Raw genomic sequence first — 22,013 nt, 5'->3', positions numbered from 1 at the left:
TACTGTTAAGTTTCGGAGAATAAAATGAGGCCTCTATTAATCCCCTACTCCATGTGGGATCGACAAGCTTCCCCACCCCGAAGTGAGGAGAGACTCCAAGTGCAGGCCATCTCCCCGCCCACCCCAGCCCTCTTTCTTCAGGTGGTCTCACGCGGTGTGGGCTCTATTTACCAGACTACAGACAGGATGCCAGCTCCAGGAGCCCAGCTCTGCCCAACGGGAGCGCTGCACACAACACCCAAAGCCCTGTGCGTTCGCATGCACACACAGACCCGCAGACAGGAGCTTACGGCACAGAAAGCTGCCTCTGCCTTCCCAAGCCTCTTCCGCTAGCCCAGCTGCGAGCAGACCTTCCAAACCCGGAAAGAATCTTCTAGGGCTTTTTTATTTTTTTCTTTTTCCTTTTTTAATGTCTTCCCTCCTTTACTCTCTGTTCTCATTTTGGGGTCTTTATAAAGTTATCGTTCCAGCCAGCACGCAACTGACACCATGATCCGGACAAAGAGCTTCCGCCCTTGGCACCTGTCAGGAGGGTGTCCTTGGTCAACCGTCTGTCACCCCTCCGAGCGGTACCTCGACTCCCACGCAAGCCTCCCTGTCACGGTGGAGACTGCCGCATGGTTTTCCAGCTGGTGGAGATGAATAGGTCCCTGCTCTTGGCCAGCCGCACCATGAGGCGGCCTACGTAGAAGCCGCTGATCTGGCCCACGCCGTCGTTTCTGCCCATGGACAGGAGGAACGTCAGTGCACCTGGGAGGCAGACACACAAGGCAAGACGAGGCCTGAGGGATGCAGCCCTGAAGCCTTCAGATGCCACAGGCAACCATGCAGGCCTTTTAAGAAAGCAAGTGAGATGTCAGGTGCGTGCATGCATGCGTGCCTATGTGTGCATGTGTGTGGGTACATGTTGAGACCAGAGGACAACCTGGGCTGTCACTCTTCAAGTAACATTCACCATTTTTTGTTTTGTTTTTCTTTTTGGGTTTTTTTTTTTTTTTTTTTTTCCAAGACAGGGTTTCCCTGTGTAGCTTTCGAGCCTATCCTGGATCTCGCTCTGTAGACCGGGCTGGCCTCGAACTCACAGAGATCCACCTGCCTCTGCCTCCCCAGTGCTGGGATTAAAGGCGTGCGCTGCCGCCGCCGCCGCCGCCACCACGCCCCCCACCACCACCATTTTTGTTTTAAACACTGGATCTTTTACTGACCATGAGGCCCCGGTTTGAAGCCTATTCTAAGCCTCAGACTAGGGTCCACCTTGCATGTACTTAACCATCTGCGCCTTGTCCCCGGCCTCTGTTGTTAGCAATGCTGGAGTTGAAACCCAGGGCCTCGGTATGCCAAGCAGGAGCTCTACCACTGAGCTACAGCCCCAGATGCGTTTACTTTTCAAGAGACTCTGTGCTGTGGCCTGCAGTCCAGTGGTCAGTCATCTTACAGCCCCCAAAGCCTTCCTCACATCTAATCCCAAACTTCAACCAACTGTGAAGTGCCCAAGATTCCCTTACCTGGCTTGTAGGCTTTGAGGGGTCTCTGCTTCATGGAGTTGACAATGTTGGCCACGACAACGTTGGCATGCAGGCCAGCATGGTAGGCCATCTTGGGCTCCTTAACATCGGCACAGTCACCAATGGCATAAATATTGCTGTAACCTTCCACCTGGAGGAACTCGTTCACTTTCAGAGCACCGTTGCTGGCCAGTCTGGTCTCTGCTGGGCAAGATGACACCAGAGCAGCCCGGGGGAACGTGTCAAGCGGCCTCCAGAACAATGGGACGAGTCCCGGGTGTGGGTCCCAGTCACTTCAGAGGTGTGTGCTAAGAAGCGACACTCCCATCTGCTGTCATCCTGCCTGAAGACCCTGCCCGCCAAGGCAAGCCTGACCCACACGAACAGGGGCAGAGCCCTGGAACGCCTCCTCATACAAAGCACAGAGAGCTCTTTGCAAGTCCCCTGGCTTTCTAAGTCTTTAACCGCCTTTGGGACAGACGTCGGAATTTTAAAATAGATGGGGGCCTTTCCTAAACGATAAACGGCGTCCCCTAAAGGGACTTGAAAGAACTTATCCTTGAAAAGGCATTTGAATAATGAGATGTTAAACTCTGGGTGCTCTGCCCACTGCCCCTGTGGACTGCCTTCCTTCCGGATTGAAAACGAACTTCCTACTGGACAGAGAGACTGATCAGGGAAGGGTGCTCAGCCGTGGGTGACAGGTCCCTGGGGACGCAGTGCAATCATGGGGCTTGGCCACTGAGTGTCCCTCTCATATGCAGATGCTTAAACATGCATCAGTCCGCTGTCGGTCTATCCCTCTGGAATCTAAATACTGAGCTTGAAGAGATGAGGCCATGTTACGGTCCCCACTCCCGCAAATGGAGGTTTGGAGCTGATGTGGCCAGATGCTTGAGTCTGGATTTGCAGAGAGCAGCACCCCTGTGGATGGGAAAAGCCTGCCCTGGGAGTTCCTCAGCTTCCTCTTGGAAAGCGTCAGGAAAAGAGGCTGTTCTCGCCTCTCTGAAGCCTGCTCCCACCGCTCGCCACCAGGAGAAAGCCCTCACCTTGGAAGTTCCTGGCCTCCCAGCTCAGCAGGCGAGGCCCCTCACCTGAATTTAAAGTTCAAGGTCTAATGAGCTAACGGGATCAGAGGAGGAGGCAGAGGGTGTCTCCGAATGCCAGGGAGAGAGGAGGCCGCCCACTCACCGAATGCACTGTGGTAGGCAGAGCTGTTGATCTTGATCCCGTTGCACATGATCACCAGGTTGGTGGCCACCTCTGTGCCCTTGTCTGTCTGCACCTTGATGTACTCCCGGTACTCATTGACAGGCAGGTCCTTCAGGTTGCACACCCGCTCACCTGTGGAGGGTACCGCGACAGGAAGCTGGCAGAGGCCGGGCCCACACCAAGGTTAACCATGGGGAAAGTGATCACTCCCCTGGCGACTCTTCCCTCGGTCCACTCTTCCTGCCTCATCCCCAAGCAACAGAATGTGGACATCTTGTCCCCAGGGGATCCATCTGGAGAAAAGTTCCAGAAAGGTGCTGGAGGGAAGCGAAGCCAAGCTTCCCAAGTTCTAGGAAACACTACTCAACGGAAGGCCCTTCCTTCTCTGGATGGCAGCTTGCCCATCCCATTCAAGCAGAAGGCCCCAGCACAGCACAGACGAGAAAGCATTCAGTTGGCAGCTACTTGCAAAACGTGCAGAAAGCCCTGTGTTCTAGACCCAGAACCGCAAAAACTAAGCATGGCATGTATGCCAGTGCCCTGGAAATGGAGGCAGGAGGATTACAAGTTCAAAGTACTCCTTGGTGACACAGTTTAAGGCCAGCCTAGTCTACATGAGATACTCTATCTTTCAAAAATTTAAGAAAAAAAAATGAGGGGCTGGAGAGATGGCTTAGCAGTTAAGGGCACTGGCTGCTCTTCCAGAGGTCCTGAGTTCAATTCTCAGCAACCACATGGTGGCTCACAACCATCTGTAATGAGACCTGGTGCCCTCTTCTGGCCTGTAGGCATACATGCAGATGGAACACTGTATACATAATAAATAAATAAATCTTTCAAAATAAAAAAGAAAGAAAGAAAAAAGAAAAAAATGAAGGAGCTGGAGAGAGGGCTCAGTGGTTAAGAGCACTGGCTGCTCCCTCCAGGGGACCCAGATTTGGTGGTTAACATCCAAATAGAGGCTGAAAACCATCTGTAACTCTAGGTCAAGGAGATCTAATACCCTTTTCTGGCCTCCATAGGCACATAGGGCACATACATAGTACATAGACATGTACACAGACAAAACATCCACACACATAAAAATTATTTTAAGGGATGGATGCATGGATGGATTGTAGCTGGAGATTTCTTCAGTCCCGCCGGGGTCCACAGCCATTCAGATCCAAGTAAACACACAGAGACTTATATTACTTATAAACTGTATGGCCATGACAGACTTTTTGCTATCTAGTTCTTATATCTTAAATTAACCCATTTCTATTAATCTATAAGTTGCCATTTACATCTAACTTCTCATAGTGGCGGTGGCTGACAGCGTCTCTTCTCAGTCTTCCACTTCCCAGAATTTTCTTCACTTCTTATCCCACCTATACTATCCTTCCTGCCTGGCCACTTGCCAATCAGCATTTTTTTTTTAATCAATCAATCAGAGCAACACCTTCACAGCACACAGGAAGACCTTCACAGCACACAGAAATACATTCCCAGCAATGGATGGATGGGTGAATAGATGGATGGGTGGATGAATGGGTGGACGGATGGGTGGATGCATGGATGCATGGGGGGATGGATGGATGGATGGATGGGTGGATGGATGGATGGATGGATGGATGGATGGATGGATAGCAAAAGGCAGAGAAAGTGAGAGGGAACCTGTTTGAAAACAAAGCACTTCCTGTCCTCGGTGACCAGTTACCACAGGGGCTGTGACAGCTGAGGGGCTTCCACAGCAATTGCCACACACCCTTCTGCACAGAACATGGAGGTGACACCCAAGTGTCATCCCATTCCAAATACTGGGATCTTCTTTCCCTTCTTGCTCTGGACAAAAAAAAAAAAGAAAGAAAGAAAGAAAAGAAAAGAAAAAAAACCACACACACTCAAAAAGTAGGGTGGTGGTGGCTAAGCCTTTAGTCCCAGCATTCAGGAAGCAGATGGAGTGCTGAGAGGCAAGGCAGAGTGAGTTCCAGTGAGTTCCAGGACAGCCAGGGCTATACAGAGAAACCCTGTCTGGACAAACCAAAAAGAAAAAAAAATCCACACTCGATGCCTCAAATTACACACCTGTTCCCTCTTCCACAGAGACATCAAAAATCAAAACATGGGGCAGATCCTTCAGAGGCAATAAGTCATTCAGGAAATAGCATCTCCTCTCTGTCCTTGTCCGAAGCTACAGCCGGGCACTGCTAGCCCTGTGATTTTGACCTCCAGCTGGACACAACTCAAGCAAGCTCTGACACTTGAGACTTCCTGATGCTTTCCAGATACAGTGGGAAAGAGGGAGCCTGAGTGGATGCCCCGCCCCTACAGCCCCTACCATATATATATATATGATATACTGGGCCATGAGCAGTAGATCAGCAGGTGGGGGCTGGGCAGGAGGGGTTAATCAACATACTCAACAGCAGCTGCACGCCTTTCCGGAGAAGGATCTCCTTCACTTCCTGCCGCACACAAGGTAGGAGCTCCTTGTCCGCCAAGGGTACCCTGGAGTGGATGAGAGTGACCTGGAACAAAAACAAACAAACCAAAGCCACAGGGCTTGAGAGGGAAGCCCAGAGCCTCTTCCCCTACCTCCATGTAATACTGAGGAAACTGAGCGTCAGAGAAACTCTACACAGTTGTTCCGGACTCCAGCCTATCTCTCAGTACTCAGTACTCAGTGCCCCTAAACCAGAGGACCACCCATGTGCCACTGCACGAACCCACACCTCACCTAAGGCAAATGGACAATTCTTTCAGGATACACAATGGTATAATCACTATATAAGCTGCTGGCATTCCGACCCGCTACCAGGCTGATAGCAACACTAACGCCAGTTCTAAAATTAGCCTCATAGGCATGTCCACTTGATGTCTCAGCATGAAGGCGTGGAGGCAGATCGTGACCTCCGTCCAGGTCAGACTTTGAAACCAGGCTGCCTCTCCGGCCTGGTGACACAGGCCTGTAATCTCAGCTACTATGGAGGCTGAGGGAAGAGGATCTCAGGTTCTAGGCCAGGCTGAGCTACAGAGTAAATTCCGGACCAACTGGCAAGCGAGTCAGACAGACCCTGTCTCAGAAAGTAAAAAGAGGCTGAGTGGTGGTGGCCTATGCCTTTAATCCCAGCACTCAGGAGGCAGAGGCGGGCGGATCTCTGAGTTCGAGGCCAGCCTGGTCTACAGAGCGAGTTCCAGGACAGCCAGGGCTACACAGAGAAACCTTGACTCGAAAATAAAAAATATGAAAAGAGGGCAGGGGACGTAGCTTATGGGCAGAATGCGTGCCTAGCGCATACAAAGTCTCAGAAGGGGGAGTGAAGAAGGGAGAGAGGAGAGGAGGACAAGGCGGAAGTGGGGAAGTGGGGGACTTGGCTGAGTTGAAATCCCACCTCTGACGCTCGGGTCAGACATCTCCCCGAGACTCACCAGAATCCACTCGTCCCACTCAGGAACTGTGTCATGATGGACACGAACGCACGTTACAGGAGGGCTGGCAAAATGGCTCAGCAGCTAAGGTGACTGCATCAAGCCTGGCAACCTGAGTTCGAACCCAGGACCCACATGGTAGAAGGAGAGAACCAGTTCCTACAATTGTCCCATGACCTCCACATAGAGAGCAGAATGTGGCGCATGCGCGCGCGCACACACAAATACATAAAAAAATTTAATTATATTATTTTGTTTTTTTGAGACAGGGTCTTTCTACATCAGTGATTCTCAACCTGTGGCCACAACCCCTTTGTGGGGGTCGAATGACCCTTTCACAGGGGTCACCTAAGACCATCCGAAATATCTTACAGTTCACACAGTAGCAACATTACAGTTATGAAGTAGCAGCTAAAATAATTTTATGGTTGGGTGTAGTGGGTAGATATTCCAGCTTTGATCTGGAAATTCCAACCCCCACTGAGGCTTCGGTAACTGTCACACCTACAAGGCGGGGCCAAGAGAGGGCCCTGAAGACCCAAGATCTGGATGTGCCAGCTCTCTTGGCTCCTGGACCCTGGATGCCGGACCGCGCCACGCCTTTCCCAGACCCTGCAACCTACCTATCCCTTCATTTGTAAGTTATGCCACTAAATAAAACTCCCTTTTAACTACGTGGAGTGGCCTTAATAATTTCACCAATAGTTGGGGATCACCACAACATGAGGAACTGTATGAAACAGTCACAGCATTAGGAAAGTTGAGGATCACTGTTCTACACAGTCCTGACTGTCCTGGGGCTGGATATCTAGACCAGGCTGGTCTAGAACTCACAGAGATCCTCTTGCCGTTGCCTCCCACATGCTGGGATTAAAGGTGTGTGCTACTATGCTGGGCTCTAAATAAAAATATGTTAAAGGAAGTGACTTTATCGCCAATCCCACGATAGGTGGCTACTACAGGGCTCTTAGATGCCTACTACTACAACATAGATCTTACACTGAGTTGGTGGAAATGTACTACTTCAGACACTCTATCCCTGGGACATGACAAGAATTCCAGTCTGTCCCTGGCTGCTGACACAGAGCTCTCAAGCCCTTCCAGCGCTGGAAGAATCACTTGTTCTGACATTTGACCCTAATTCCTAACCCAGAGCTTCTGCGATCTTTATAATTCTCTGAATGACAAAACTATCGGATGCCTTGGAATTTCCTGGGTGACAGGTGCATCATTCAATCTGATGAGACAATGCCACCAGACTCAAACCATAATGGGAGCTCCCAGCCCCTGCCCCAACCCATCCCACCCCCCAGGAGGCAGAGGGGAGCCAGAAATGGAGTTCCACAGTCCATCATGCCTAAATGCTGTAGCTTTCAAAAACTCCCAGCAGGACTTGGAGAGCCTCTACATGTATGAACATGGCCAGACGGCACACCCCAACTCCAGGGAGAAAGAAGCCCCTGTGCTCGGGATCTTTATCTGGCTGTTCATATATGTCCTTTAAAAGCTTATTTTATTAGTTTTTTAGTTACATTTTACGTATGTCTGTATGTGGATATGTGCACATGAGTGCAGTTCCTATCGAGTCCAGAAGAGGGCATTATATTCCCCTGGGGCTGGTTATACAGGTGGTGTGAGCCCCACATGTGGATGCTGAGAACCAAACCTGGGTCCTCTGCAAGAGCAGTATGAGCTCTTAACCACTGAGCCATCTCTCCAGCACCATCTGTGTCCTTTGAAGCATCCTTTGTGATAGGTAAGTGCTGTGGGATGGTCTGTATGTCAAATTGCTCTGATTGGTCAATAAATAAAACACTGATTGGCCAGTGGCCAGGCAGGAAGTATAGGCGGGACTAACAGAGAGGAGAAAAGAAAGAATAGGAAGGTGGAAGGAGACACTGCCAGCCACCGCCATGACAAGAAGCATGTGAAGATGCCCGTAAGCCACGAGCGACATGGCAAGGTATAGATTTATGGAAATGGATTAATTTAAGCTATAAGAACAGTTAGCAAGAAGCCTGCCACGACCATACAGTTTGTAAGCAATATAAGTCTCTATGTTTACTTGTTCGGGTCTGAGCGGCTGTGGGACTGGCAGGTGATAGAGATTTGTCCTGACTGTGGGCAAGGCAGGAAAACTCTAGCTACAGGTAAGCCAGCAATGGTAAGCAAGCGGTATCTCTGGGGTCTATATGCCACTCTGGCCACTGTAAAGCCGGGTGGGAGGGATTTTCCATTTATAGCTGGGTCGGAGTGTTATTTAACCAGGGACCTAATACTCCACTGTCATCCGAGATGGGAGCAGCCTTATGGGTCTGAGCCCTTGATCTATGGTGCAGGTGCCAATCCCAGGCAGCTCTGGAGTTGAACTGCATCGTGGGACACCCCACTGGCCACTGGCGTCAGTAAGATCAGTCAGTGTTGGGAGAGACCCACTCTCCTCATCACAGAAGCACCGAGAACAAGCAGGGGAGGGTTGGCTTTCCCTACGCAACACTCATGAATCAAAATGAATACTCTAACTACATCCATCAGTCACCATAATTTCCAACCATTTGTCAGAGAGCAAGCATATAATTAAATTATCTCGGATTGATTTTCCTTGTCGAAGCCGACCCTCTCTCCCCAGGGAGAAGAGTGCTGTTCACGGCCTCTTTGTGACTCGAAGAGGCTGACTCACGTGAGCCAAGGCTGACCCACATGAGGTACCAGAAAGCCGGGGGCTTCAGAACCCGTCACTACAACGATCACTCAGCTCTCACCGCTCAGGGAGCTTAGACTCCCCTCTCTCTCTAAGGTCCCAGCCAGGTTCCTATCTCTCCAGCATTAGAAAAATCAGGGCAGGCTGTTGCCTCCCTTCCAAGGAACTGAGGATCAGTCCTTCCCCAGGGTGGGCAGCTCTCCCAAGGCCACAGGTGCAGCTGTCCAGGACAAGGGCTGCCAATCAAACATAAAAAGGAAACTTCACAGCAAAAAGAGGTTACCAGAGAACATCCAGTCCTCATCCCAAGGGCCTTAACTATGGAGAGACATGGGAGGTTGGGTTTGTGAGGGTTTCTTGAGAATGTGGTCCTCCTCCTCTCCCCACATTCAGAACTCCCTACAGCTGGGAGCCTAAAAGGAGGAGGCTCTTCTCCTCCTCCCTGTGTGGAGTAAACTGCACGTGGAATTGCTTTTAGTGCAAGATGGAAAACGCTCTGCTTATGCACGTGGGGCTCCAGCCTCCCGGGACCTGAGCAAAGTTCTGATGTTGCTGGGGTGGCAGAATGGGTGAAGGTAAAAGCGCTTGCCCCCTAGCATGATGACACGCGTTCAAAACCCAGCGTACACACAGTGGAAGGAGAGAACTGACTCCCACAGGTTATCCTCTGACTCACACCATGGCAATTGTGCGTGTGCAGGTGCACACACACTAAGACTATATATGTATAGATTTTCAAAAACGAAAGGGAGGGAAGGAGGGAGGGAGAGATGAAGGGAGGGAGGAAGGAAGGAAGTGCTGTGGGATGGTCTGTATGTCAAATTGCTCTGATTGGTCAATAAATAAAACACTGATTGGCCAGTGGCCAGGCAGGAAGTAGGCGGGACAAGGAGAGAGGAGAATTCTGGGAAATGGAAGGCTGAGGCGGAGAGACACTGCCAGCCACCGCCATGACCAGCAGCATGTGAAGATGCCCATAAGCCACAAGCCACATGGCAAGGTATAGATTTATGGAAATGGATTAATTTAAGCTATAAGAACAGTTAGCAAGAAGCCTGCCACGGCCATACAGTTTGTAAGCAATATAAGTCTCTGTGTTTACTTGGTTGGGTCTGAGCGGCTGTGGGACTGGCGGAAGGAAGGAAAAAGGGAAGGAAGCAGACTGCTGAGAGCTCCTAGCCAAGGGGGCCGCCTCACCTCCTTCTCGGGGTACTCAGTTTTAATCTCTGCTGCCATCTCCACTCCTGCGGAGCCACCCCCCACCACCACGATGAACTGTGAGCGCTGGATCTGAAGAAGAAGAAGGGACCATGAAACACACCCACACGCCTACACAATGGTTCAGCCTCTGGAGGGGGAGGGAGGCCCTGACCAAAGAAGGGCAGAGCTCTGTCCATATTTGGGCTCCAGATGGGCCTCCCCACCCCCACCCCCGCCACCTCACAGGATCCCTGGGGAAACTGGGAGCATGGAGCTAGTACCGCACAAAGCACAAAGTACCGCACAAAGCAGGTGGAATGGGAGGCTGCATATATGAAGAGGTAACAAGTGGGACCAGCCAGAGACACAACACAGGACCTCAGGTCTGAGGCCTCCTCTGGGAAAATCTCTCTCTAGCAACTCTCAGCTGCTGGAATGCTGTTTAGACAGCTGTGAGGTCATCCCATACAGTCTCCCTGCTCCTGCCCAGGGGTGTAGCCCACTGCGCTCTGGCCCGCCCACCCTGTCCCACACCCGTCAGTGTGGCCCACCTGCTTCACCATGTCCTCGTAGGCCTGGATGGCTGCCTGCTGGCAGGACACCTCGTTGAATTTGCCAGGGAAGGGCCCCATGCTGCCTGTGGCCAGGATGAGATGTGAGAAGGGCAAGGCCTGTAGAGGAGATGAAAAGGACATGTGAGACCCAGTCAGAGACGAAGGACTGGGCCTCCGCCTCCAACCGCCCAACACCAAGGAGCTGGGGAGCATTGCAGAAAAGAGGATCCTGGGGTTGGGTTTATGAGGCAACTCTGGTCCGCCTCTCCCCATAGCTCTGTACAGTCAAGAGCCCAAGTAGGAGGAGGAAGAGGAAATGCTACGCTAATGGGAGGCATATAAGGTACCAGGAGCCAAGAATTACCTAAGGAAGCAAGAGAGCATGGGATGTAGAGCTAACCAGCGTAGGGGACAGGAGCTGGAAACTGCTTGGGGGAGAGCAATAAGCAGGACTCACATCTCCAGTGTAGAGTTAGTTTGGAACCTTCTGGATTTTTGTTTTTGAGACTGGGTTTCATATAGCCCAGCTATGTAGCCAAGGATGACCTTGAATTTCTAACCTCCTGCCTCCAGCTCCAATGGAACTGGGATTACGTGGCATATACCACTGTGCTCAGTGCTGAGGAACACATCCAGAGCCTCAGGCACATTAGGCAAGAAGAATTCTACTGAGCCCACATCCCCAATGGCTCTCTTGGATATTTTGGAACCCTCCACCTATCACGCCAAAGAATGACTCTTATATAAAGGCTCAGGACAGTGCCTGCCATGTAGGAAAGACTCGGTGGTGGCGCACGCCTTTAATCTCAGTACTCGGGAGGCAGAGCTAGGTGGATCTCTGTTTGAGGCCAGCCTGGTCTACAGAGCGAGATCCGGGACAGGCACCAAAACTACACAGAGAAGCCCTGTCTCAGAAAAAACAAACAAACAAACAAACAAAAAAAGCACTGTGAAGCAGAAAACAGGTCTTGGAGCCCACAGATGGTTCCTCTTGGGCCTCACACACTCACCTCACCGCCCTGGAGCAACACTGTACGGTTCTTCAGGTCTATGCCAACCACTTTGCCCTGGCGGAAGTTGTCCTTGAAGGTCACTGAGTAAGAAATGAATGTCTTTTTGGCAAACCCTGGCAATGGACAAAGAAGATGTCATGGGGTTGAATAGGGCTGAAACTGTCCCAAGCCACATACCCACCCACAAGGGTGCTCGTGGCCACAGCCAGGCCAGTGGGTACGCCCAGGTGTCCACTCTGCCCTGAAGTGCCCGTCCGGTCCTCCAAAGAACCTAAACTCTTACCCTGGGACTTCTTTATAGGATATGCTTAAGACCAGTGCCCTAAAATGGAGGAAACGCCCCCAGCCCTGGCATCATACCCCATAACAGTGACAAGACCGTGCTCTCAAAGGAGCGACTCACCACTCTCCACGGAGGCCCGGAGGGCTGCCACATTGTGGTGGAAGGAATCCTTCATGTCCACCAGCATGAAGGGGATATTCAGCGCCTGCAGCTGGCTGGCGGCCGCTATCCCTCCAAAGCCTCCGCCCACGATCACCACGTGCACGGCTCCCGTATCCACCGAGACCTGGGACCCCATCTTGAACTTGGCACTGCTGGGCTGGGAGGAGAGACTACATTCGATTCAGGGGAATGAGAGGTGCCTGTGGTGAGAGACAGGTGGACATCAGGCGTCGTCCTCAGGTGCTCCGCTCTCCCCCTTATTTATTGAGACAGGGTCTCGCGATTGAACCCAGAGCTAACTAATTTGTTTCTCTGCCTTGCTAGAGATAGAATTACAGATGGGCTGGCATAAGCAGTTGGCATTTATTGGGTACTGAGTATCCAGACTCAGACATCACACTTGTATGGCAGGCACCTTAAATGTTGTACTGTCACCCCCAGCCTCAAGCATTTGTCTTTCACTCATGAAATTATAACCCCATGGAAAAATTAAATTCAAAGAAGAAGGGGCAGCCTGCTCTCACCCCATCAAAAACACCTGCTCCCTTCTCTAGAGGCATCCAAACCGCCCCCGCCGCCCCTGCCCCCGGAGCTGTTCTATAAACCGAAGGCCATAAGTATCAAACCGTTCTTCAATTTGCTTTTCCTAAATATACGTCCTCAAAGATTGCCAAAGAGGGAGCAGTGTCTACTCAACATACATGAACACAGCACGCTGTTGCTGTGGATCATGTGATCAGACAGGCATGGCCCCTAGCCTTACAGAAACAGAGCTTGGGCCAGCAAGATGGCTCAGCAAGTGAGCAAGCCTGATGACCCAAGTTTGATCCCCCAGAAACCGGTGGAAGGAGAGACATGATTCCCAGAAGTCGTCCTCTGAGGTCCACACACACATGGTGGCACACGCATGCCCCCCCCCAACAATATCATACACATACAATAATGATTATTACTTAAATAAATAATGCCCCCAACAATATCATATCCATACAATAATAATTATTACTTATTACTCAAATATTCTTTTAAAAAGAAGAGTTTAGAACATCAAAAGATGGGGTGGGTAACAAAAGCTGTGTAGGAAGTTGTGCAGGTGGGGGAATGAGAAATGGTGGCCTTGCCTGTTGGGAACCAGGCAGGGAAGCCACATCTAAAGGAAAAGCCTTTAACTCCCACGCTCAGCAGACACTGCAGTGAGATTATGTTAGGGGCCTAGGTCACCAGTGTGAACCCCAGGTCGAAGGGCGCCATTGGCAGAGTATGATAAGCATCTTGTGACACAGGATGTTATTATGGTTCGGATGTGTTTTCTAAAAAGCACACACTGGAAACATACTCTTCAATGTGACCTGTAGAGGTGGCCCTTCTGGGAGCTGTTTAGGTCATGAAAGTCCCACCTATGAATGGATGCACGTGAAATCTAAAAATCACTGAGGGGCCAGTGAGGTGGCTCTAGCTGGTAAAGGTGCCTGCCACCAAGGCTGCCAATATGAGTTCAGTCCCCAGCTCTCACATGATGAAAATCAACTTTTGAAAGTTGTCCTCTGACCTCCACACATGCACCCTGACGAGTGCACTCGAGTGCATGCACACATGCATGTGCGTGCGTGCGTGCGTGCGTGCGTGCGTGTAATTTTAAGAAGCGGGTCCCTGAGGCTTCAAGCACTCGCTCTTCCTTGCCTTCCCCATGGGAAGGTGCAGCAGCAAGGCCTTTGGCAGAGGTTGGCTCCTTGACTTTGAACTTCCCAGCCTTCCGAGCCATGAGCCAACAATTTTCTGCTCATTATAAATTATCCGGCCTGCAGCAGTCTGTAGAAATGCCACAAACAGACTGAGACAATAGGGGAGGAGCCTGCCATGGGATAGGTCACTCCAAAGCAGCAACACCCCTTACCCCAGGGACATCTAGGGTATGACCCAAGACATGGAGGTCCAAGAGGAAACCTGCTGGGAAAAAAAAAATCTCAATGACTGTCTGCTGTGAGAGAGGGTGGGGGTGAGGTGGAAAAGCACTAGCTATCTGGTAGACCCTGTGCTGAGAGGGGAGAGCCAGGCCCTGAGGGAGTCATCTGAGGCGGGTGCCTGCAGTGGGCGTGGCCTAAGCTTGAGCCCCACCCCTTGGACTGGGGCAGGCTACCCAGTTCCCAGCACAATGAGAGTAAACCTTGGTTGAGCCTCTGGAGCGAAAACTCCAAAACCTTTGGCCCAGAGCTGGATGTTGAGGCATCTAAGGCGGAGGAAAGTGGCCGTCAGGTCACTAGACACAGAACTGCTGAGCCCAGAGATAACAGCAGATGTCGGGTGCCCGGACCCCCCCCCCCCAGCACCTGCATGAGGCTGTCAGGGCCTCTTGCAGTATCCTGGGGTCTGCCCCTGTATCTCCAGCCCAAATGAACCCCAGAGATGAACATACCATGTGGCCTTGAGACAGCCCAAGGGCTTGCCAGTGCGGAAAGAGCCACCCATCCATATGAGGGCCAGGGCCTTCCAGCTGAGATCTAGAGGGCAGGAGAAGGGTTGCTGGGTGGTACTGTCTCAGACCAAAGGGACATCAGACTCCTCCAGCCTGGGCCAAGTCCTAGGAAGGGACCTCTTGGGTGACACTAAGGACAAAAAGCTACAGAAAGCAGCCAGAGAGGCCCAGCTACTCTGTGGGCTTCGGGGCAGAGCACCAATAATGACATTTGGGGGGGACATAAGAAAGGAGGAAGTAAGTCAGGCACAGTGTGGCCCATGCCAATAATCCCTGCATTGGGGAGGTAGAGGCAGAGAGATTGGAAGTTCAAGGTGACCCTCAGATATATAGCAAGTTTAAAGCCAGTCTAGAATACATAAAGACAATTAAAAAAAAAAAAAGTCTTGCCGCATGCCTTTAATCCCAGCACTCGGGAGGCAGAGGCAGGTGGATCTCTGTGAGTTTGAGGCCAGCCTGGTCTACAGAGTGAGTTCCAGAAAGGCGCACAGCTACACAGAGAAACCCTGTCTCAAAAAACCACACACACACACACACACACACACACACACACACACACACACACACAAATAAAAAAATTTAAAAAAATTAAAAAAAACCAAGGTGGATAGCTCCTGAGAAATGACACACAAGGCTGACCTCTGACCTCCAGGGCTTGCACACACATGTGTGCCCGAACAAAAAGAAAAGAAAGAAGTTCACGCTAAGCTGAGCCTGGAAGTAGAGGCTCAAGCAGCTGAACAGCTTCGTGAGATCTCAGCTGGAAGGCCCTGGCCCTCATGTGGATGGGTGGCTCTTTCCGCACTGGCAAGCCCTTGGGCTGTCTCAAGGCCACATGGTATGTTCATCTCTGGGGTTCATTTGGGCTGGAGACACAGGGGCAGACCCCAGGATACTGCAAGAGGCCCTGACAGCCTCATGCAGGTGCTGGGGGGAGTCCGGGCACCCAACATCTGCTGTTATCTCTGGGCTCAGCAGTTCTGTGTCTAGTGACCTGACGGCCACTTTCCTCCGCCTTAGATGCCTCAACATCCAGTCCATCAGGGACTGTTCGGGGTGGTGCTGTGGCACTGGAGGGCCACCCATCATCTGACCCTCTGTGTGGTGGGAGGGAACCCCACTCGCCTCTGGGCCTCGGTTTACTCTTTCTTTTTTTAAATGGATTTATTTTATTTTTCTGTGTTTGCCCGCATGTATATCTATACCCCACATGCATGCTTGGTGCCTAGAAGGCCAGAGAGGATGTCGGGAACCCTGGAACTGGAGTGAGAGATGGGTGTGAGCTGTGGGTGCTGGGAATGGAGCCCAAGTCCAACCAAGATCAGCCAGTGCTCTTAACCACTGAGCTATCGATCCAGCCCCCTCAGTTTACCTTTCTTTCTTTTTTTTTTTTTTTTTTTTTTTTTTTTTTTTTTTTTTTTGGTTTTTCGAGACAGGGTTTCTCTGTGTAGCTTTGCGCCTTTCCTGGAACTCACTTGGTAGCCCAGGCTGGCCTCGAACTCACAGAGATCCGCCTGGCTCTGCCTCCCGAGTGCTGGGATTAAAGGTGTGCGCCACCACCACCCGGCCAGCTTACCCTTTCTTGTAGGAAGCACTATACACATACCCTTACACATGTAGAATTGATTCTAAGACAAGGAAACCCCTGGGACAAATCCTCCCACCCTTGCACGATGTCTCATGATTAGAACACTGTTTTCATTGGTGCTGGTGTGTGGGAGGGGACTTCAAGTTATTTCTCGTTGGCTAAGTAGCCTCTAATACACCAAAGCTCCAGCATTCCACCCATCTGACAGATTAGGAAACTGAGTCCCTGACAGGACTGAGACCACAAATCCCCCAGGAGGCAATGCTCCCTCTCTTCTTCTAACTCCTCAGAGGGTTGTCTGAGCATTCAGCAGGCTAACTATGCCAGCTGAATAAAAGATGAATATCTCCAGGGAGCCAGGACCCAGGAAGACACAGGTACTCAGCCAGAGGCAGGAACAGACATCAAACAGGAACAGGGCCTGCAAACAGGGAAGGTCAGAAGGTGGACCACAAAGGACCTTCTGTGTGGGCCCTGTCCCGCCCTCAAGGCTGCCAGTCAGTGGTAAGTTCAGAAGTGAGTAGGAGTTCAAGGCACATGTGGCAGAAATGTGGGGAAAGCAGGTGACAGGCCAGCACAGACGTCACTAAGATCCCATCATGCCAGACGGGCCAAAAGTCCCAGATGCCTCAGCTCTTCCTTGTTCACCTAGCTGCTTCCCCAAAGAGCAGACAGACTTTTGCTATGCTCAACCGAGCCAGCCCCCAGTAAAGCCAAACTGCTGCCCTGGCCTCCAGGGCCTCCGCAATGTCCAGAAAAGGGAGGCCATTTCTCACACTCCCTGCTGCTCTCTCTGGAACCTTCTCTCTCCTCCACTGACCTCTGCCACCCTCACTTGGGAGATAGGAAGCCAGCAACTCTCTAGAACATTCCAGCTCCTTGCCCAACACTTGGACACACCAATTGTCCTTGGCTCTTCTCGGTCCATCCTTGCCTGCCCTCCCCGGAGCGGGTAGGGCGTTGGGGTGGGTCAAGGCTCCTCTTTGCTGGGCCGTGACCTACTTGGCCAGCCACTGAAAACCCAGGGCCTCGGCCACAGTCCTCCACTTCCAGCTGCAGAGCCGGTGGTCACTCCAGATGCATGCATGGCATGAATGGATGTTATCTGTGTGTTTGAGTGTGCTTAACAGGGCAGCCAGGCTGGGCCGACGACATTCACTGGAAGACTCCGTTAACCCACAGGAACCTCCATTGGTGGGAGACTCTAGAAGAGACCCACACACACACACACACACAACCTATTCGTTTTTAAAGAGTGAAAGGCTTGGCCATGGAAAAGTCAGGCAACAGAATCATCACCTGTAGACCCTCGCCCCATTTACAAGCAATAAGACATAGCACTTCGGTGTGCACACACACACTTGTGATGGCTGTAATGCCTGGCGTCCCCTGTCTTTTCCCTGCAGCTTTGCATTTCATACCTGTGGGGTTTTCACCCTGTTTTGGAAAAAGAAAGTTCAGCCCTTGGAGAATGCTGCCCCGTTTGCAGACCCGACCTTGTTCCCTGAATCAGGTTATTAATTATGGGCTAAGAAGGGGTGTCTACTGTCTTTCTCAGCTTCCTCTTGTTTGAATTGCTAAACAAGTATGTGTTGTCTTTGCAAAAATAATTAAGCTTCAAAAGCGAGACGGGGCCGCAGAGATGTCTCGGTGGGTAAAGTGTCTGCCCTGCGAGCATAGGCTCTGCGTTTGTATCCCAAGAGCCCACTTAAAAGCTGGGCACTCATGGCTGGAGTGATGGCTAAGTGGTTAAGAACACCAACTGTTCTACCAGAGGACCCGGGTTCAGTTCCCAGCACTCACATGGCAGCTCACAACTGTCTGTAACTCTAAGATTGGACACTCTCACACAGACATATATGCATACACCAATGCACATAAAATAAAGATAAATAAATTGTTGAAAGAAAAGCTGGGCACTCAGCCGGGCGGTGGTGGCACACGCCTTTAATCCCAGCACTCAGGAGGCAGAGGCAGGCGGACCTCTGTGAGTTCGAGGCCAGCCTGGGCTACAGAGTGAGTTCCAGGACAGGTTCCAAAGCTACACAGAGAAACCCTGTCTCAAAAAACAAAACAAAAATAAAAAAACAAAAAAGGCTGGGCACTGTGGTTTGGACCTGTAACTCCAGCACTGCGTAAGCAGAGACAAACAGATCCCTGTAGGTGACTGTCCAGCTGGCCTAGCCAAACCAATGAGCTCCTGGTTCGGAGAGACCCTGTCTCAGAGAAAAAAAAAAAAAAAAAAAAAAAAAAAAAAAAAAGGAGGACACCAGGAATGGAGACACAGGTCTTAAATCCCAGCACTCTGGAGGCAGAGGTAGGCAGATCTCTGTAAGTTCAAGGCCAGCCTGTTCTACATAGGAAGTTCTAGGCTAGCTAGGGCTACAAAGTGAAACCTTGCCTCAAAAAATAAAATAAAATAGGTGGGTACTTACCAAGGAAGGGTACCCAATGTCAACTATAGCGCATGCATACAAACAAGCACACACACACACACACACACACACACACACACACACACACACACACACACAAGTTGCACAGGCAAGCTAGCTGTGATGGTACATCATACCCGTGATCCCAGATTTTAGGAGGAAGAGGCAGAAGGATCAACATAAGTTCAAGGTCAGCCTTAACTCAATAGTGAATTTCAGGGCTGTAGAGTAAGACTGTATCTCAAACAGGAAACTAGTGAGATAGGTCTATCACTCTATGATCTCTTTAATCAAATAGAATTCACATATAAAAGTTCCCATCTAAAGTGTCAATTGGCAGGTTTTTATTATACTTCCCAGATTGAACAATCACCACAACTATCAATCCAGAAAACTTTCATCAGGGTGTGATGGTACATGCCTGTAAACCCAGCACTTGGGGGAACACTGAGGTGGAAGTTCGAGGCCAGCCTGGAACATGTTCGTAGACCCTGTCTTGGAGAAATCCTTTGGTGGCTACTAACATACCTTGTCTCCACAGATCTGCCTACTCTAGATGTCTTATGCAAATGGAGTCATACAACATATACCCTCTTGTGTCTGGTTCCGTTCCCTGACCTGCATGGTGTCTGTGTTCCCCCTTCACATGGCTAAATAACACCATCATACAACAACACCACATTCTTGTAGGTGACCCAACATTTTGGTTTTCACTTCTTGGCTGTTGTGAACAGTGCCAACCCGGATGGACATCTGTGCACAAGGTTTTATGTGGCCATGTTTCCAAGTTTAGTCTATGGCCATGGGAAGAACTGCTGAATCATGGGTAACTCTGGGTTTAACTTTCTCAGTCACTCCCAGCAAGGAAGCACAGAAAAATCTCAACTAAAACCACCAGATTCAGAAATATTAGCTTAAAACAGTGGTTCTCATCCTTCCTAATGCTGGGACTCTTTAATACAGTTCCTCATGTTGTGGTGAACCCCAACCATAACATTATTTTCGCTGCTACTTCATAACTGTCATTTTGCTACTGTTATGAATCATGATGTAAATATCTGTATTTTCCGATGGTCTTAGGTGACCCCTGTAAAAGGGCCCTTTGAAGCCCCCCAAAGGGGTCACAACCCACAGGTTGAGAACCACTGGCTTAAACTAAGTCTTAAGCGCTGGAGCATCCTTCAGTTGGTGGAGCGCTTGCCTAGCATTCAGAAAGTCCTGGGTTTGAGTCCTAGTACCACATAAGGCTCACTTGAAATTCCACAGAGAGGCAGGAGGATCAGAAGTTCAAGGCCAGCCTTGGATACATAGTAAATTTGAGGCTGCCAAGGGCTACATTAGACCTTGTCCCCCTGCCCATTCCCACACCCCTTCAAAAAACTAATGGTACAGCAATTTCTAAGTAATTTAACCATTGCCCCATCTCCCAAAACATACACACACATACACAGATGTGGTTCACGCTTGAACTTGCCTATCAACCCTGTTTTCTCTGCCATACAACCCGATCCCAGGATAAAAGACCTTCAAGAATGTACTGGAACACATTCCTGCCATAGCTGTCAAGAGGTCAGACCTCAGGCAACACAGAGCAGGAGCCCTGGACACCCAGGCCAAAGTGAGACCATTCTGCTGTCTTGCTCCACAAAAATCACAAATACGCTGCACAGCCATTTGGGTCATCCTGGGCTTATACAAGAAGGAAGATTTCAACACCGACACAGAATAGCCTTGTCCCCACAGTGGCCAAGAGGCAGAAGCCTACTGAAGTGTGACTCAGTGGGCTACGATGTCCTCCCCTCTTCCACTGCGGAAGGGAAGTTGATGGCTCCCCTCTTTGGACACCAGGGACCAGGCTGAGAGGGGAATGCTGCTGGAGAATGCACCCCCAAAATGTAGCCTTTTGGGGTTACATCCAGTGCTAAAAGGGACTGACTGGAAGGATGAAGAGAAGAGGAAGGTTCCAGGACAAGTGTGCTCCCTTCGGTATCATAGACACTCCTGTACTCAGACCTCACCCCAAGTGACCTGCCCATCTCTGTCCACTGCCAGCATGTACACCTTCATCTACCACCAGACAAGGTCCACTGACTCCACAGTACTTGATAGACCCAGCTCTATCACTTATGGTCAAATGGTCCTGGAACAGCCTGACATTGACTGCGGTTCACTGCCCTGTTGCATAGGAAGCAACCTGGGTCCGGGCCGACATGTAGACCCTTTGGGGAACATCTAGGGGTGTGGCTGAGCACTTGGGGTGTGTAGGCAGCAGACACAGGCTCATGCTAGAAGCTGATGCCAGTCTTGGGGTATAGGTGCTGAGTGGGGAGACCTAGAAGTCCCTTCCCAAACTGCCTATGCCTCTTCTCCCACGGGAGACTCGGCTCCTAAGACAGCTGAATCCTCCCCACCTTCCCCTTAAGTTCCAGGGTCAAAGAGATCTTAGGGTGCCAGGAGAGAGTGAGTGAGTGGATTCAGCCACAGCTGGTGTTGTTTGGGCAGAACCCCGACTTCGCGGGGAGCAGGGTGAAGCGGTCCTCCAATGCACCCGAATTGATGATCACGTGGGCAACCCCACTCACTTGCCCTGAGATCCCTAAGGGTCTCCCCGCTGCGCTCAGACACGGCAGTCCTTCGGACTGAGACTCTCCCAGGATCGGGACCGCGCCTGCCACGCCTGCCACGCCTGCCCCTGAGCGTCCTGCTCCCTCCAGAGCCCTAAGTTCCCGGAAAGACTTAGCGGGGGATTTAGGGGCGGGGAATCTCAGGGAACGGAGTCCTACCGGGCCAGCGCTTGGTATCCCAGGCAACCGCCCCCTTCTCCCAAAGCCGTGGCCCCTGTCGTCCCCCCACCGTACCCCGCCGCACCCGGGAACAGGGGCCCAGGCGACCTCACCTGCCGCTGTCCGCCTGTCTTCCAGCGCCCGCCGAGGCCCTGGCCGGGGCGTGCCCATCACTGTCCCCGGCCCGCGGCGCCGCCCCTAGCCCCGCCCCTAACCCCGCCCCCTGCTGCCCTGGAACTGACCTTGGCCGCCTATGAACCGTTTGCAACTTGAACACATATTCGCCGCAGCCCACGTAGCCTCTCCGCCTGCCAGCACCCCTCGCCCCAGTTTTGCCTGGGATTCTGGGAGACACCTGTAGATCCTATCCACCCCCCAACCCCACCCCCCGCCAGCACTAGCTAGCTGCGCCTCTTTCACGCATGTGCGTACGGGCTGAGCTCCCGGTGTACGCCCAGCCCTGGGTCCTGCATTGGGGACTTTAAAATGGAGAGTGGAACAAGTGTATCTTTTGGTCAAGTGATGGCCTGGGGAAAGAGGGGTTAAGCCCCAAACTGGAGAGCTGGGATGTCGCTCAGTAGGATAGACTGCCTGTCTTGAGTGCCTTAGGTTTCTTACCCAGCACTACAAAAGAGGAGGGTAGAGGTTGCTTGCCTGTAATCCTAGTACTTGGGAGGTGGAGATAGGAGCATT

The 22,013-nt window shown here is 51.3% G+C and overlaps 1 protein-coding gene across 5 annotated transcripts; it reads right to left on the bottom strand.

Annotated features, from left to right (window-relative positions):
* Positions 1 to 367: 367 nt before the first annotated feature.
* Aifm2 (apoptosis inducing factor mitochondria associated 2) lies at positions 368 to 21,628 on the bottom strand. Of its 5 annotated transcripts, none has more exons than XM_037199498.1 (9): positions 21,563 to 21,628; positions 12,000 to 12,241; positions 11,594 to 11,709; positions 10,581 to 10,700; positions 10,027 to 10,119; positions 5,119 to 5,227; positions 2,697 to 2,849; positions 1,506 to 1,709; positions 368 to 750 (listed from the first exon to the last, which is right to left on the bottom strand). In XM_037199498.1, the coding sequence occupies exons 2-9, from the start codon at positions 12,175 to 12,177 to the stop codon at positions 599 to 601; spliced, it is 1,125 nt and encodes a 374-aa protein (XP_037055393.1). In that variant the 5' UTR covers positions 12,178 to 12,241; positions 21,563 to 21,628; the 3' UTR covers positions 368 to 598. The 5 variants fall into 5 exon arrangements, with proteins under 5 accessions (XP_037055393.1, XP_028742008.1, XP_028742009.1 ...); XM_028886175.2 differs by lacking the exon at positions 21,563 to 21,628 and adding an exon at positions 21,434 to 21,519; XM_028886176.2 differs by lacking the exon at positions 21,563 to 21,628 and adding an exon at positions 21,434 to 21,519 and having other exon boundaries at positions 1,506 to 1,706.
* Positions 21,629 to 22,013: the final 385 nt, after the last annotated feature.

The sequence above is a fragment of the Peromyscus leucopus genome, chromosome 16_21, assembly GCF_004664715.2.
Source record: "Peromyscus leucopus breed LL Stock chromosome 16_21, UCI_PerLeu_2.1, whole genome shotgun sequence".
NCBI classification, from domain to species: Eukaryota; Metazoa; Chordata; class Mammalia; order Rodentia; family Cricetidae; genus Peromyscus; species Peromyscus leucopus.
The sequence above is the reverse complement of the archived record's forward strand: the minus strand, read 5'-3'. Positions and strand labels throughout refer to the sequence as shown.

Coding starts and splice junctions, on each gene's coding strand:
- Aifm2 (XM_037199498.1), bottom strand. CDS start 12,177: ATGGGGTCCCAGGTCTCGGTGGATACGGGAGCCGTGCACGTGGTGATC. Junction 5,228..10,026: donor CTGAGTACCCCGAGAAGGAG/GTGAGGCGGCCC, acceptor TTTTTGTTCCAG/GTCACTCTCATCCACTCCAG. Junction 2,850..5,118: donor AGGCGTGCAGCTGCTGTTGA/GTATGTTGATTA, acceptor TACCCTCCACAG/GTGAGCGGGTGTGCAACCTG.